Source organism: Pelobates fuscus, chromosome 13 (assembly GCF_036172605.1).
Source record: "Pelobates fuscus isolate aPelFus1 chromosome 13, aPelFus1.pri, whole genome shotgun sequence".
NCBI lineage: Eukaryota > Metazoa > Chordata > Amphibia > Anura > Pelobatidae > Pelobates > Pelobates fuscus.
Window position 1 is genome coordinate 97,858,480 of NC_086329.1, and position 16,911 is coordinate 97,875,390.

General features: G+C 40.8%; 1 protein-coding gene across 1 annotated transcript; it reads right to left on the reverse strand.

Moving 5' to 3' along the window:
* Positions 1-777: 777 nt before the first annotated feature.
* Positions 778-14,339, reverse strand: LOC134582659 (high affinity immunoglobulin gamma Fc receptor I-like). Its single transcript, XM_063439312.1, has 6 exons — positions 14,309-14,339; positions 12,427-12,447; positions 7,164-7,424; positions 5,173-5,427; positions 2,512-2,790; positions 778-836 (listed from the first exon to the last, which is right to left on the reverse strand). Exons 1-6 carry the CDS (start codon positions 14,337-14,339, stop codon positions 778-780), a joined length of 906 nt encoding a protein of 301 aa, XP_063295382.1.
* Between the last annotated feature and the right edge of the window lie 2,572 nt (positions 14,340-16,911).

The following is a 16,911-nucleotide window of genomic DNA, read 5'->3' on the forward strand; positions in this document are numbered from 1 at the left end:
CCACCAGCGTTCTGGCGTGCGGCGCCCCGCCTCGTCCGGCGTGCGGCCGCACGCCCTGACGTCACATCCGCTGCAGCCGGAAGAGAAGGGTGAGGACTGCGCGACCTCACCTCTACCTCTCTTGGGATCCGCCATCTTGGGATCCGCCATCTTGACGGCCAGGCCCCGACCGGGCCATCCGACGCGTGGAACACCTCTCCCCGCTCCTTCTTCTTCCGGAAACCGGATTCCTCCGCAGGGGGCCAGCCTCACTCGGCCCCGGACAGGTAGTAGCTGGTGGCACAGCCCTGGCTCTCCGCACCGGACTGGGAGACAATCTGGATGGCGGCCTGGAACAGCGGGTACGACGTCCTCTGGTGGGCCCTGACCCCTCTTGAGACTCCTGGGTGTTTTGGACGCTGTGAAGCAGCGCAGCATAGGACTCTGCGCCGTGTGTCCTCTGAAAGGCCTGCAAAATGGTGAGTAGAGCCTCTCTGGGCATGTCAGGGACATGAGCCATGATGTTAAGTTATTAACTGCATTGGCAAAATTCTGGAACAGCAGTTTTAAAACACTAACAGCAGTTTTTTCTTTTTAAGGTGACCAGAAACAGCACTGCTAGGTTCCCTCAGTGTGCTCTCCAGTGGTCTGGTAAGTATTTCCCAGTGACCCCGGTCCAGGTTCATCCCAAACATTGTATCAATTTTTTTCACCATGGCAACCTCTCCAGGCAGCAGTCATGCTCCCCCCTCCGTATCCACTCCGGGGGTTGGCCTGAACTTAAATTAAATGTTCGTATTAAGCCATCCTTGGCAGTTGGGATGAATTTTGAGGACCATCCAACTCAACCTGAGAGGCTGCACCATAATAACATGAATATGATCTAGTGGTTATGGTGCTAGCAGCTATGACAAAGGTCTTCCAACATGACTGGCAATTACTGTGACAGATAGTAAGAATATTCTTCTGCTTTCCTTTCCCACTCAATGGTCGACATTACACTGTGTTACACTGTGTACATAGACCTCAATGCTAAGAATTTATTAACAGATGGTGACGGGACCATATTTTTAAACCATTATAGTCTTAAAATCATTACATTTGCTAGAATTTCTAGTAGCCCAATATGTAGGTGAATTGTGTTCTTTCATTTTATGCCACATGTTGTGTGCCATGAGATGTACAATTTAAGGTTACCTGAGGTGCTAGTACTCTATATAAAATAGTATTTACAAATGAATCTCATTTACATGGTCAGTCTGGGGGCTGTTATCCCAGCAAGCACAGTACATCATCTCAAACAGGCCACAGTGCCGTGCAAAGCTTCAGAGTGTGTAGGCGTAGGCAAATGGCTGGCATCATCACAGTTTGGTGTGAAAAATGCTCTGCGCTTCTAATTTCCTGCAGCTGTATAGACTTGCTTCCCATGGGTATTGAGAAGGCTTTGGCTCACATCTGCCCAATTCACAATTAGATTTACAGAAAATATGTGTCACTTTCAACTTTGGTTGCAGAAGTTGGTTAGCGGTAAAAAATTAGAACGTATTAAAACAATTAAAACATATTAAAACATATTAGAACGTAATAATCACCCCATATCACCTTCTAAAAACAAATTCCTATTTGAAGCTTAGGGGTTTTTTTTTCAGTAAACGTATTGTAGCAATCAAAATCTGATGCGTGTAAAATACAATGTTTAATGCATAAGAATACATGAATTGGAGAAATTCTCCAAATGAGTACTTTTTCGCCTAGATTTTGCAAATTGATGTTCAATTCACAAAAATTCGGTTTTAATTGAATACGCCCCTAAATGTATTTTTTTTGGTCTATCCTTTTCTTGTTGTGAAGCATATTGCCCTGACACTGAGGCTGACAAGATGAGTCACTAAAATGTCATTTGTTGGAAATTTTAAAGTGAATTCAAACCGAGTTATTCAAACCGGGTTATTCAACCCAAGTTATTCACCACTAATGTGCCTCCTTGGTGACATCATCAGACTTTAGAATTTTTAGCCGATGTAATGAATTGAATCAATGCATCTCTAGGAGGAAAATCCAGCGTCTCCATGCAGAGCGTGGAGACACTGAACAGCAGTGCTGCACACTGTGTAGCACTGCCCCAGGAAGCACCTGGAGTGGACATCCTCACACATACTATGCATGAGAACATTCAGTGTCACCCAAATAGGAAAGCATTATATATGCTTTCCTATGGGGGAAATACGAATGTGAGCACAGCCATTGTCACGCATTTGTATCTTTCATGGTAAAATATTGTATAAATATAAATAAATACATTAGGTCTCTCCTGCCTGGGTGATGTTGGCAGGGGAGAAGTGGAGGCGCAGCCCAAATCAGCGCTGAGGGACATAGGAGTTGGACTCGAGTAAGTGGCAGAAGAGGTTTTTAACCCCTTCTGCACCATGGGGTAAGGACAATTTATTAATTCCCAGCTCATTTATTATATTATAGTTTATTTATTATTAAGATTATAGAGACATATTAAAGTGTTCTGTGTTATCGACTCACCTATTTTAAGATATAACCCATTGCTTATTTTCTTAATGTCGTCATTTACAGTTTTCACTTCACATGTATAATATCCAGAATTTGTGAAATGGGCTGAGTTAATTTGGTGTTTATTCGATGTCCCAAATTCCTGCACTTTCTGACCATTTCTGTAAAAAGCAAAGTGGAGTTCTGTATCCTCTTTGAGTGGAGGAAGTGATGTGTCACATATCAAGGTAAGTGTATGGCCTACTGTCTGTGGATATGGAATCACTTTAAGTTCTGGACTGGAAAACAGTTCTGAGAAATAGAAGCAGAAATATATTCAACGTTTCATATTTTGAGCAATGTCATTCAGACTACCATAACTTGGGATAAGCTATACATTTCATACGCAGCAGCTCTGATCAAAATCTAGTATCGGTATTTGATCAATAACATTTTCTAATTTGTGTCCAGCGTTCTGTGTTTATCAGCGCAAGTGCAATCCAAAATTTAAGGACCGCTATTCTGCCTGTAACGGTGCAAGGTTTTGAAAATATTATCAATTTAAAACCCTGACTTAACTTATGGTGTTACCACGAATCACGTGATCTTGAGCTTGATTGTCCCAAGCTATGAGGTTATGGGCAAACAATTACATTTTAGACTGAAGCAGTAAAAATAGGTGACATGGGTGGCCTTGCAGTTTGTATTCCAAGTTGACATTGATGTTTGTGTGTTACCGTAAGCATGTTCAAAGCAGACATCTTGAGTGTGATTTAGAAATGTGTAGCTTGTGTGACAAAGACTGATTCTCCTACTTATTGTTTCACCTAGAATAAGTGTAGCTATGTATTTAAGTATGTTAACCTGAACAACGACAAACAAGCAGAGACCCAACAAGTACAAATAATATGCCTGTATGCACACTCATTTCTCTACAAATTGTACTATATCTTTGCATGCGATATCTCATTCTATTGCAATAAAATTCTGATTGACAAAAAAAAAAAGACTGATTGTCTAGTTCAGGGGTAGACAACCTTCGGCACTCCAGATGTTGTGGACTACATCCCCCAACAATGCTCTTACAACCTTAATGCTGGCAAAGCATCATGGGAGGTGTAGTCCAAAACATCTGGAGTGCCGCAGGTTGCCTATGCCTGGTCTAGTTAATGACTTTGGAGTGGATTTTAAGTCATCATATGAACTTGCCTCTGCCCTCCACGACCTACTGGGCTGCTTTTATCATTGACACCTGGTCTACCCTGGTCCAGATTCGGCACTATTTTTTCTTTAATTAGGATGGAGAAAATGGCAAATAATGTATCTTTGTCCAGAGAAACAGTTACATCTGCAACCCATTAACATAAGCTGCTTAGTTATGTGTCTTGCCCAAATCGTTTTGCCATAATTCATTTTCACGTACGGCACAAAATGGCAGCTGTCGGCAATGACGATCCTCTGAAAATTCAAAAGGTCAGAGCAACAAGCTAAATCTAAAATATAATCAAACTCAACAGGAATGATTGAGTCAGTGATCATAGAAGCCATCTAGGGGTATGGCCGCATCAAGTAATCAGTCAAAGATTTTAAATGATAAATATGTTAATTGCTATCTTTATTTATTTTTTTATAGGGTTAAATATGGGGTTAGGGAATCCCATGATTAAATGGATCTGCCTGAATTTTAAGGTATTCATCAGTGCTGCCCATTACAGGGTACACAATCCTGGTATGTTGGTTGCTTATTTGCTAAACAATTAGTGCTGTGTAAGAGAGTTAGCTGTTACACTGATATTTAGAGTTACTCGTTACAATTATCAAGGTAAATAAGTACTATTTTGGCGATATATAAGATGCAGTTGCCATGTAAACATATAGAATGTATCTCAGCATTTAGAACGTTCCCTCAAAAGAACATCTGTTTTTCATTAATAAATCTCACAACTCAATGCATCCAAACATTCAGTATCTCCTCCCATTGCATGCAGACACTGAACTTTCCTAATAGAGATTCATTGATTCAATTCATCTCTATGAGGAGATGCTGATTATCCAGGGCTGTGTTTGAGTCGTGCTGGCTCTGCCCCTGATCTGCCTCTTTGTCATTCTCAGCCAATCCTATGGGGAAGCACTGTGATTGGATCAGGCCACCACTTCTGATGATGTCAGCAGACTGCTTGTTTTTCTGAGTCTAACAGCATGCAGAGTTACAGCTTCAGGCTTGAATACAATAAGATTTTAACTATATTTAAGGAGGCATGAAGGGCCCAGGGGGGCTAGATGGTGGTGTTAACACTATAGGGTCAGGAATACATGTTTGTGTTCCTGACCTTATAGTGATCCTTTAATGTATGCAGCAGAACTCATAGATTCCTTTATACATGGCGTTCTAGCCAATTACACTAGAATTCTCCAGCATCCAATATTGACTAGGAAATCATTGTGGTTATCTGACGACAAGTCTCAGGGTAACTGTTGAGTGTTTGTCTCTGGGTTCAGTACTTCAGATAGTTTGCCTACAGCATCACATATCCATAGACTGCTCAGCACATACATTTCAATATATAAAGACAGTAAACCGTTCTACCTCACGTTAATAAGCTCTGTGGCATGGACAATTTCCATGTAAAACACAAATTCTGAAGCTCTGCCCTACAGCAAATCAGGAACATTTTACATTCACTCTTTATTTACCTGTGACAGATACAGATACATCATCTATGTAAATTCGATATGTGTTGCTAGAATATACCTCCTTTTTGCATTTATATGGACCGTTCTTTGATAGATTCACCTTCCCAACTTGTAAAATATCTCCTGAAGAATTCAGCAGTTTATCGTGTAGGAAAAACATTGCGTTTTGGGCTTTGCGCCCAGGAAAACTGTGACATTTCAGGGACAGGATATCCCCTTTGTAAATTAAGAGGGGGACTTGCAGAATCACCCAGCCTAAGATAGAAAATATAATTAAAATAGCTGTACAATAATCATGGAGTACAAAACAGAGCATTTTTTTAAAATCATTCTATTCTACCTTTAGAGTGTTTCGTCTGGTAGATAATTGGACTTTGATGTAGACCTTGGACTTGACTTAATATTTATGGATGAGTGTTACAAATGCTATATACAAAAAGATGCACACCTTAGCTAATAAACCAAATCTATGTATTATGCAAACAAAGTAAATCATACTAAAAGGCACCCTGGTAATCCCTTGAGAAAGCCACTAGTAGCTGTGCCGAAACATTGGGGTTTTGTTCTGTACACGTGTCCAGCCCTATCAGGTAATATGCAAGTGAGTTTTTATGCCTGTTTGATGTAGAGCATATTTTATAGCCTTTGTCACTGGTTGTTATAGTTTTGTAATAGTGTTTGTTTTGTATTTTTGTCTGATTTACTTTATTTGTATAATAAAGAAATGTGGATTATTAAGTAAGGTATGCATCTTTTTGTATATAGTAATATGGTGTTTGGCATTAAGGGATGCCTCTTTAAGAAAGCACCCATAGATGTTGTGTGAATTGTAGCCACTTTCCAATTGAATTTGTTTAGTTAAAGGGACACTGTAGGCACCCAGACCACTTCTGCTCATTGGAGTGGTCTGGGTGCCAACTCCCACTACTCCTAACCCTGTAAGTGTAATTATTGCAGTTTTCTATAAACTGCAATAATTACCTTTCAGGGTTAACTCCACCTCTACTAGACAGCCACTAGAGGTCTCTTCCTGGTCCATAGCACAGGAAACCTGTGCTAGAGCGTCGCTGGACGTCCTCACGCTGTGTGAGGAACTCCAGCGTCGCTCAAATCCCCATAGGAAAGCATTGAAATTCGTTTTCAATGCTTTCCTATGGGGAGACCTAATGCGCATGCGCGGAATTGCCGCGCATGCGCATTAGGTCTCCTCGGCCGGTGGGCGGGATCAGTTTAGTCCGACGGCCGACGGAGCCAGTAGGAGGAGCGGCGCGGAGGAGGAAGCAGCGGCGAGGGACATCGCCGCTGCCTCAGGTAAGTGACTGAAGGGGTTTTCACCCCTTCAGTAACTGGGGATTGGTGGGTGGGAGGGAGAGGGACCCTCCAGTGCCAGGAAAACGGATTGTTTTCCTGGCACTGGAGTTTCCCTTTAAGTGTTACAAATGATCACAAACTGTTGGAAAAATCTTGGTTTATCGACAAAAAATACCGTAAATTTCATAGTGTGTTCTGTGAATAAATCATTTGAAAAGTTGTTCAGAAATTGTAGAGGTCCGTTCCTATTTAATGTACTTTTGCTATTTCATTATAGTGCCCCTTTAAACTTAAATTAGACTTTAAAAGAAGAAAAAACTGCCACAACAAGAGGACATAGTCTTAAATTAGAAGGGCAAAGGTTTACAAACAATATCAGGAAGTATTACTTTACTGAGAGGGTAGTGGATGCATGGAATAGTCTTCCAGCTGAAGTGGTAGAGGTTAACACAGTAAAGGAGTTTAAGCATGCGTGGGATAGGCATAAAGCTATCCTAGATATAAGATAACGCCAGGGACTTATGAAAGTATTTAGAAAATTGGGAAGACTAGATGGGCCGAATGGTTTTTATTTACCGTTGCATTCTACATTTCTAAAATTAAAAATTTTAGGGTTTCTGTTTACAATATATCCTTCTATCAGTGGTGGTAGATTTGTAGGTCGCAAATTGTAAACTTACCATTCAGAACACTCAGTTTAGCTGGATCACTTTGTTGAGTTGTGTTGGTCTTGCACTGGTAATTTCCAGTGTGCGTCTCATCAGCAAAATCAATGGTAACACTCTGGTTATTCATATGTAACCTCTTATTGTCTTTGTACCAGTAAAACTGGTGGACCCATTGAGCACTAGGATGAACGCTACACGTTATAGTCACAGACTCGTAAACAAATATTTTTCTCCAGTTTGGTGTAAAGGACACCACGGGTCTGACTGCAGTTTCTAGAACAAAAAAAAAACAACCCATATATATATTGAAATAAAATCTTTAACTCGGTTTTATAAACAGGATAAAATACAGACAGATGTTCAAAGAAATAGAATATTGTGTCTCCCTGTTAGCGTGATTTAATAGTTAATTTGAGAAGGAAAAGGAAGTTATCAAAAGAGAATTGGCACCTGGATATGAAACAATATAAATACTAAATAACCATGAATAAACTACAACAGAAACAATAAAAACCTAAGCAAAATATAGAAAAATCCAAGCCTTGTAAGGCTATTCCTTAGCCAACATTTGGATATATAGAGAGGATATAATAGGGGGATGTCATCCTACGACCATCCAAAAATAGGAATTAGCATTTATATTGTTTCATATCCAGGTGGCAATTCTCTTTTGAGAACTGCCTTTTCCTTCTCAGATTTCCTTCTCAGATTTACGCAATAAGGTTATGCCCTGGGATATCCCTGGAATATCCCACTGGTGTGCGGATGTAGTGGTTTGATTTGGTCGACTTCAGCCGACCAATCTTTCCTCTATATCCGTCTTTGTGCTTTAATAGTTACCCTCAAAGTGCAACAGTTAGGTCCCTTCTCTTATTAGACACCTATTTTCCCATATAGATATATAAATACAAGGATGTACACTATATTGGCTTACACGTAAAAATTACTTATAAATAATTTATTCAATAAACCACAAAAAAGTATACATAAATGCAAAATCAAACAAACAATAGACAAAGCGACCAAAAAAATCAAGGCATATATACAAATATAATTACCACCGATAAACAAGCCTAATGGGACATCACAGAACACGAGTCACCAATCCCCACAACTTTCGGCAACTCTCCGGCTGCCTTTTTCAAAGGTGCCTGTATGCTCACCTTTCTTTGCCACCTAAAATCTCCCACTCACAGCATCAGGTCCTAATCAAAACTGGAAGTGGCATCATCACTTCCAGTGTCAAGACCCATATCTAAATAATATGGCAAAAAATAACGAAGTATATAATCCCAAATACGCCCTACTATCATGTATTATCTTTGCATTAAAGCCACATACATTAAATGCATAATTAATTTTCATCCTATACTTGGGGATATACACTCCTTCGTGCATGTGCATCGTGTGTCCTTATTTTGTAGAGACACGGTGGACTATTTGGAGGATAAGGTGAATGTTTGGAGAAATTCTCGTGAACAACTGTAACGAGAAAATACCCCAACACGCAGGATTCAGCTAAACAGAAGACAACACAAAGGGGAGATAAGTCTACCGGACCTTAGAGTGGCCGGACTTGACGTATATAGGAGAAGTACAGAGTCACGAGCAATCCGAGGTCAAGGGCACAAAGAGACAGCGTAAACTAGGACTAGCCGGGGTCAGGTACACAGAAAACAGCAAGCCGGCAAACAGAACAGATAAGGATAAAGAGATAACGTAGTTAGAAACAAAGCCAAGGTCAAGTACGAAGGAACACAACTGAATACAACAAGCGCTAAAGGGAACTGAAACAGAAACCACGATAGGGCAAGGAACCAAGGGAAAAAGTTGAGTATAAATAACTAAACATCTATTTTGATTGGTCCCTGTCATCTCCACACCCCCAAAAGGTAAGTGTATGGGGAGTGTGGCATGACAGGGACCAATGAGAGGCCTTTTCCAATTTAGGCTCCCAATGTCCCTTTAAGAGCGCGCCCGAGACCCGCGGCGCGCTCTTAGAGTCAGGCGGGACACGTGACCGCTTCTCGCGGTCACTGCCCGCCTTCCTGTTCCTGCCTTCGGATGAGCCGCGCGCGGCTCGTGCAGCAGCAGGACCGCGCGCGGCTCGAACAGAGGACCCCGGCCAGCCCCTGGAAAGGGTAAGTAACGCTACAACAACATAGTTATAAGAGAAATAATTAAAACACTATTGACAACAGTTTCGTGTCAGGTGTCAAGTGTGTAAAGTGGGCTACTGTGTTCTATAAACGCCCAGGCTTTTTTTTAATTGAATATTATTACATTTTATTTACAATTCAGCCCTATTCACCAGGTCAATAGTTTTATAGCTGATTTAGCTGACGGTAGTTTAGTATTTCTGCCATTTCTGGATTTACAGGTAGTTCACACCATTTTTGCAAAGTTGGTATGATTTTGAAGGTATGCGATTAAAATAGAATGGGTTATAAAACAGATATTATCTAGCATCTAATTTAGCATCTAATTTATCTTGCCTAAGTCTGCCTCTTTCTGACCTGATTTTGAGGTTGCCATCATTATTTTACTTTCTATATTTTCCCCCCCAAACATTAAACTTCTCATAATTTTCCCTTGCAACGAAGATTTCTTATATTATATAAATCAACCACAAACACATTTGAATGCAAATGTTTCCTTCACGTTCAGTGGTTCTAGGTGAAAAATCATCTCAGATCCTTTTTCTGTTTTTCTTTTACCGACTATTTTTGATGATTTTTCAATAGTTCTAGATTTGAAATGGGAAACTTTCCCTTAATAATTGAAGAGATATAAATTGATTCACTAGTGCCCCAAGCTGAATAAAATGGCATTTGGAGCAACGTTTTGCCAAATGTAAAATTTAAAAATGTAAAAAGTAATAAATGATGATTGGAGTGAAATCACTCCGTAGGAAAATTAGAAACCATAACAACATTAGTATTGTTTGAAAAGCTAGTTTTTAGCATCACTGGTATGCCTTATAAGACCAGGATCTCACTAGGTAATTAATGCCTGGATAAATAACCATTTTAGTGCCACAGTTGAGAGCAACATGCACAGGAAAGTGAAATGTTAAATGTGACATCTGCTGAGGTCTTTGAGACCTTAGCATGCAAATTGATAGAGCCGATTGCCTCTCTTTTCAAACAATAAATAAATAATAACAGGGTTTCATAGGACCCCGACAAAATGAGGAGAAGCACAGAAGATGACCTTCCCTCTTCCTCTACCTAGTTACATGAGGAGCCATACAAGGCCTACCCCTATCCCCACCCGGTGGACTGTTGGATGAAGGGTAATCAATAAACAGGACAGAGGTTTTATGGTGATAATAAAGTTTCATGGCAGACTTTGAAAACCTGAAAACGATTTGCAGTAAATACATGAACTTCAAAAGATTTTTTTCTTTATTTTTAATTATATTATTACGTCTAATGTATTTTTTTGTATATAGTGTTAATATACCGTTGGATGCTCACCCAGTCTCCACTCCTTCAAAAAAAATCATTAAAAACTCACTTCTTCACATAGGCGTATCAATTAAACTGTTAATAGCTTCCAAATGTTATCCTTATCTTTTGTGTCACTTTACCCCACTCCCTCTAGCGTGTAAGCTCATTGAGCAGGGCCCTCAACCCCTCTGTTCCTGTGTTACTATACCCCACTCCCGCTAACATGTAAACTCATTGGCAGGGCCCTCAACCCCTCTGTTCCTGTGCTACTATACCCCACTCCCGCTAACATGTAAACTCATTGAGCAGGGCCCTCAACCCCTCTGTTCCTGTGCTACTATACCCCACTCCCGCTAACATGTAAACTCATTGAGCAGGGCCTCAATCCCTCATGTGTGTCCAACTTGTCTGGTTGCAATTACATGTGTAGTCCACCCACTGTAAAGCGCTGTGGAATTTGTTGGCGCTATATAAATACTAATACATGATTCATGTAATGTGAACTTTTTATGCAAATTTAGCAATATGTCAGTAATCACTAAAATAGCAATCTCTATCATTCGCAGTTATTTATTGTTACCAGGCTACACATTTTAACATGTAACACATGGTAATAGGCAGCTGTCAGAATATCTGAAGGAACACTCCAAGCACCATGACCACTACTGCTTGCTGTAGTGGTTATGGTGCCAAACTATTGTAGGGAGTCGAACTGTTTTAGAATGGTTTGACTTATTACCTGCCAGGCACTGCTCCCCGCCTCCACTACTCCCTCTTGCCAGTGCAGGCACCTGCCTATGACAATCTTGCTCACAGGGGGTGCCACCCAGCGGATACCTGCACTCTTGTCTGTTTGAAGTGGATGTTTTGCTACATGCAACGTCCTGGAGCCAGGATATGATGTAATCCCACCGCTGACAATAGTATATAGCAGCAGCAAGCTTGGAAAAAAATACTACAGAGATTCCACTACAGCTCTCACTGTCAGATAAAGAACTGGGTGGACCTTAAAATAAAAAATATAAAATATATTCAAATATAAATTAAGTGTGTGTAATTGTTAGTGTGAATATGAATGTTTGTTTGTCTGTATGATTGTGTATCTGTAAGAGTCTGGGTTACTGTGTACATGAATGTGTCTATGAGTTTATGTGTATATGAATGTATGTGTGTAGGCGTATTTGTGTGTATATAAATGTGCGTCTGTGTGTATGTGTGGGTCTTTTTGTGTGTGTCTATGTCTCTGTATATATGTGTCCATGTGTGTGAATATGAATGTAAATGTGTATGTATATGAATGTGTAAATTAATGTGAGTATGTGCATGTAATTTCCCTAATAAAAGTGGGTTGGTGCAGAGAGAGATCCCCCTAAAAATCTATTTACAGTTGGAGGGAGGAGCAAAATACATTTCCGCCCCACGTACCATGTAACAGAGGTACATCTCTGCTGCCGAGCTTAGCTCAGTAAGGAGAGCTTTTGGCTCTCACTGATCAGTAGTGGAGGCAGGGAGTGGTGTCATGTGGTCCCGAGATCAGAAAAGAAACTGTTTAAAAACAATTTGACTCAATGGGTAGGTTAGAGGACACTCCTGGCACCATCACCACTACAGCACACTTCAATGGTTATGTATGCTTGAAATGTGTTCCTTTAACACCCCCAATAATGATCAATAGAAAAAAAATATGTATTTAATTAAAAAAAAAACTTTTTTAGTACCTAGTTAAACCACAGCAATTCCTCTTGTGGTGCATTAAAGCAATGACTCCCAAGCCTATATGTAAGCATGGTGCAATTTTTAGCTTGTCATTAAAATGCACTCACCTGAATTTCCTATGATCGCAGCTGTAAAATAAAAAAATATATTTTTTAAATTACTAAATATATTTATTGGTTGTTTTTTTCCTTCTGTACTAGGGCGGCTCCCCTCTTACAAGCAACGTATAAGCACAATTCAAAAATAATCTAAACTCCTGTGATTTACATAATATTGAAAAAGGTGTTATGTGATCAGTAAACCTGCGCTTTACTTAGTATCAATTATATACATTCAATAATGTTCTATGATCGGAACATGGACATTATGGAATGCCATACAAGCAATGGTAGTAAGTTTAAAAATATTAAATAGTAATAATGATAAAATATATGCATAGATCTTTTTTTTTTTTATAAGTAATCTATGTTCAAATAATTCATCCATCCTTAATCCATTCAATAAATACATACAGCAATGTTAATAACTTATCATATATCACCGTGGCTTTCTGTTTTGTTATGCTACAGTTAACCTTAAAAAAAGAATATTAATTAACTGCTGGGAAAATGCAAGGGATTATCTGCTAAACACTGATTTGCAGTGAACTGAAAACTGAATTGCAAAAAAAAAATTCTTTAATTCTGCTATCGTAACCGCTTGGGCATTTAAGTCTAAATTTTGCAATTCAGCATTCATTTCACCACAATTCTGTATGTAGTGAATTTTCCCCGCTTGTTTCTAGAGATTGCTCATTACTTTGATGCTGAGACAACTAAATCGGTCTAGTCAGACAAAAATGTGTCACGTTACAAAAAACAGTAAAACTGAAATAAATTATCTAAAAACATCCCCATACTTACAAACTAGAGTCACTAATGTCAAAGTTAACATGGTGATTGGGGTACATCCGCGCAGAATAATGATTTCTGGCACAAGTAGATGAAGTTTGGAACTATTAATGATTGGCTTTGTGTGTGACTAAACACGTGATCGCTATACCTATATTTATAGGCATGTAAATTTCTGCATCCGAGAACGTTTATGAGTTAAAGAAATGTCATGTAATAGCTATACTGCTTAGTGATCTAGAGAAAACTGTTTCAGTAATTTCTACCAACTAGATATTTGTATTTTATCTGAAGTTATTCAAATGATATCTACCTAGGTACAAGTGGATAAAGTGCATTCTCCCCAAAGACCCAGTTAAATCATTATATATATATATAGAAGTAGTTATGGTAGGGTGTGGAACTGCACTCTATCCCTTTAAGCAGTATGTAGCTGGGTGCAACTCGGACAGTCTCAGTACCAGAGACCAAATGCTGAATGACTAATAGAAGAAAGGTCCAGCTTGACAAAGGTCCAGCTTGACAAAGGTCCAAGCTTGACAAAGACCGTGAAGGTCGAAACGTTGTGATGGAGTGGGTTCAATAAAATTTACTTGCATGTACATTGGAGTGCCTGGACCTTTCTTCTATTTGTTATATATATATATATATATCTCAAAACTATGAATTATAGTTTTCTTTCTAAATATGTGTAAGAAATAGATTTTCACTCTGCTGTGAATAATGGAAGCTTGCATTTTCAGGATTTGCCGAAAAAAAAAGTTCCTTTGCAGCTTGTTTCATAACTGCCATTGATAAGTTGAGAATTTACAAAGTTGCAAAAGATGCAAACAAAAACACAATGTCCAGACAATGGAGTCCCAGCTGCTACGTCTGTTCGGTTCTTTGTTAAAAGGTTACCTTCATGGCGGAAAAATGTTAAAGAGAACTTCTGTTGCCGAGAAGATATTTTCCCTATATAATGATGCCCACACCTTAGGAAAGATCTCACCAGTAATGTCCTCCTGACATATTGTGAGTGGACATATATTTTTCAAGATTCAGGAGGTATGGATCATCCTGAAGCTCTATAACCCATGGAATTAAAGTCCACCTTTACCTGGCAATTCTCTGCACCATACTGGATCCATTATACTAATTTAGACATGTATAGATTTATTTATTTCTTACGTTTAATTTATGTATATTCACTGATCAGCCAGAACATTAAAACTACTGACACGTGAAGTGAATAACTGATTATATTGTTACAATGGCACATGTCAAGGGGTGGGATATACTAGGCAGCACGTGAACAGTCAGTTCTTGAATTCCATGAATTGGAAGCAGGAAAAATGGGTAAATGAAAAAATCTGAGTGACTTTGACAATGGCCATATAGTGATGGCTAAACGACTGGGTCAGAGCATCTCCAAAATGGCAAATGTTGTGTGGTATTACCAGTATGCTGTGGTTACTACCTACCAAAAAGGTGCAAAGAAGGACAACCAGTGAACCAGTGTCAGTGTCGTGGGCATCCAAGGCTCATTGAATCACGTGGGGAGTGAAGGCTATCCCATCTGACCAGATACGTAGAAATCCTACTGTAGTTCAAATTGCTTAAAAACTTATGCTGGCGGGGCGTGGCCTGACCGCGGCGAGAGATGGCCGCTTAAGCAGAGAGCTCTGCACCCTGACCGGCACAAAACGCCCAGCAACACGCAACAAACCCGACCAAATCCCCCAAAAAATACCTGGGGCACCAGCGGGAACGATCCGGAGATGGCACAGCAAAAAAAGACCGGCAAAAAACAACGGGAAAGCACCCCATCTGTGGCCGACCTCCTCACAACGCCAAGACCCAAATATGGCGGCGGACACGTGAGCGCGGACTCCCCGAGCTCCCCGGGTAACAGAGACCGAGCAACCCAGCCACATCAGGCCACTACAGCGGATATTATGCAATCACTAGCTGAAGTTAAACATTACCTCGCTGGAGAGATAGAACGGTCGGCGAGGGAAGTTAAAGCAGAAATCCAGACAGTGGGGCAGCGTACAGAGGCACTAGAATGGAGGATGGATCATGTGGTTGCGGCCCACAACGAAACTGCCTCTGCCACCAACACCCTAATTACAAAAGTGGCTGAACTAGAAGCAGAATTAGAAGATGCCTCCAACAGATCACGTAGAAACAACCTGAGAATAAAGGGCCTGCCAGAAAGGGTAAGAGACACAGACATCCAAAAGGTGCTCACAGATCTGTTCAGGGCACACCTACCAGCTATCCCTGATTACCTGTGGACTATAGATAGGGCACACAGGGCGCTTAGAGCCCGGGGTCCCCCCAATGGCCCACCCAGAGACGTAATCATGCGGTGGCATTTCTTCTCCACCAAGGAAGCCGTTATTAAGAGTGCCAGACATCACACATACTCTTTTGAAGGTGCCACGCTGCAATTATACCAAGATATAGCGCCTGCCACACTAGCTAGGCGCAGGGAATGGAGGCCCATTGCAGACCTCGTCCGAGCCAAAGGCCTCAACTTCGCCTGGGGGCACCCCTTTAAGATGCTTGTATTCAACGGGCCGCGGCCAGCCGTTCTACTACCCTCGGCGGACCCCAAGGCCTTCCTTCGGGAGTTAGGCATCGAGGTCCCGGTGGACTTCCACATCCCCCAGAGGGGCACCCAAGCAATGGGCTTGATACCCAGAGACGGCGCAGCTCTAGAAGGCAACGCACCCTAACAGTCGCGCAGCTCAACCCTCTTTCCACTGTGCGACAACATCGTGCAATAGTGGGGACTTCAAAACCCCTAACATAGAATCTCTTGGAGATCCACCTGACAAAAAGTTAAAGTAAAGTTATACGACAGCTGTCCTGGACATTCCACACTGCCACACCAAGAACTAGATAGGAATAAATAGACACTGCACTTGACGTCCCTTCAACGAAACAACAAAGAAACGAAAGCAACGCAAACCCCCCCCCCAAAATTTTTTTTAAATTAAATTAAATTAAATACAAATAAATACATAAATAAATAAATAAAAATAAAAAACAAAAACAAAAAAAAAAAAACGGAGAGAAACGTACAAAAACAACAAATATGAATGACAACTCCACCCAATACAATCCAAGGCATAAAGACAATCACAGAATGGACTAGCGCGACCGGCTACGACAAACGCGCAAAAACCCGACAGCCAGACCGAAAGATAAGGAACACCGAAAGCTGAATTAACGGCGAAAGGCAGAAGAGGGCAACCGACGATCCAGAAGAGATCCATCGCCGGAGAGAGAACACAGCCGCAGTTAAATCTATACACTCGACAGGACTTTGCCACCCACCCTGAGCGCAAAGACCCATCAGTCCTATGGACTTAGGTCACCTGTTACACTGCCGGGGCGGAACCTAGAATGCGGTACCCACCATCTACCTGACCAGATACGCAAGTTTTATACCTTATGTCGTATACTGCAAATTTCACTGTTGTGGGCCAATCGGGATTTAGATAAGGTTAGAAAGTACACAGAAGGGAGCACACAGGCATATACATCCCATCTCATAACCGAACCGAAAAGGGACTCTGACACCAACACACACATTAAGTTACACGACACTACAGCCTCACTGGGAGAGAGACAGAGGAAGACGACATTAGTAGGCACACGATAGACCACATGAATCACCCCCTCCCTCCTTAGGGGTGTACGGGAACACAC

What these genes read in the sequence shown, in the direction of transcription:
- LOC134582659 (XM_063439312.1), bottom strand. Translation starts at nt 14,339, where the DNA reads ATGGATCCAGTATGGTGCAGAGAATTGCCAG. An exon ending in ATGGTGCAGAGAATTGCCAG is followed by an intron (nt 12,448 to 14,308) that starts GTAAAGGTGGAC and finishes TTTATTTTACAG; the next exon opens with CTGCGATCATAGGAAATTCA. An exon ending in TGGGTTATATCTTAAAATAG is followed by an intron (nt 837 to 2,511) that starts GTGAGTCGATAA and finishes ATTATGGTGCAG; the next exon opens with CCTCTCAGGTTGAGTTGGAT.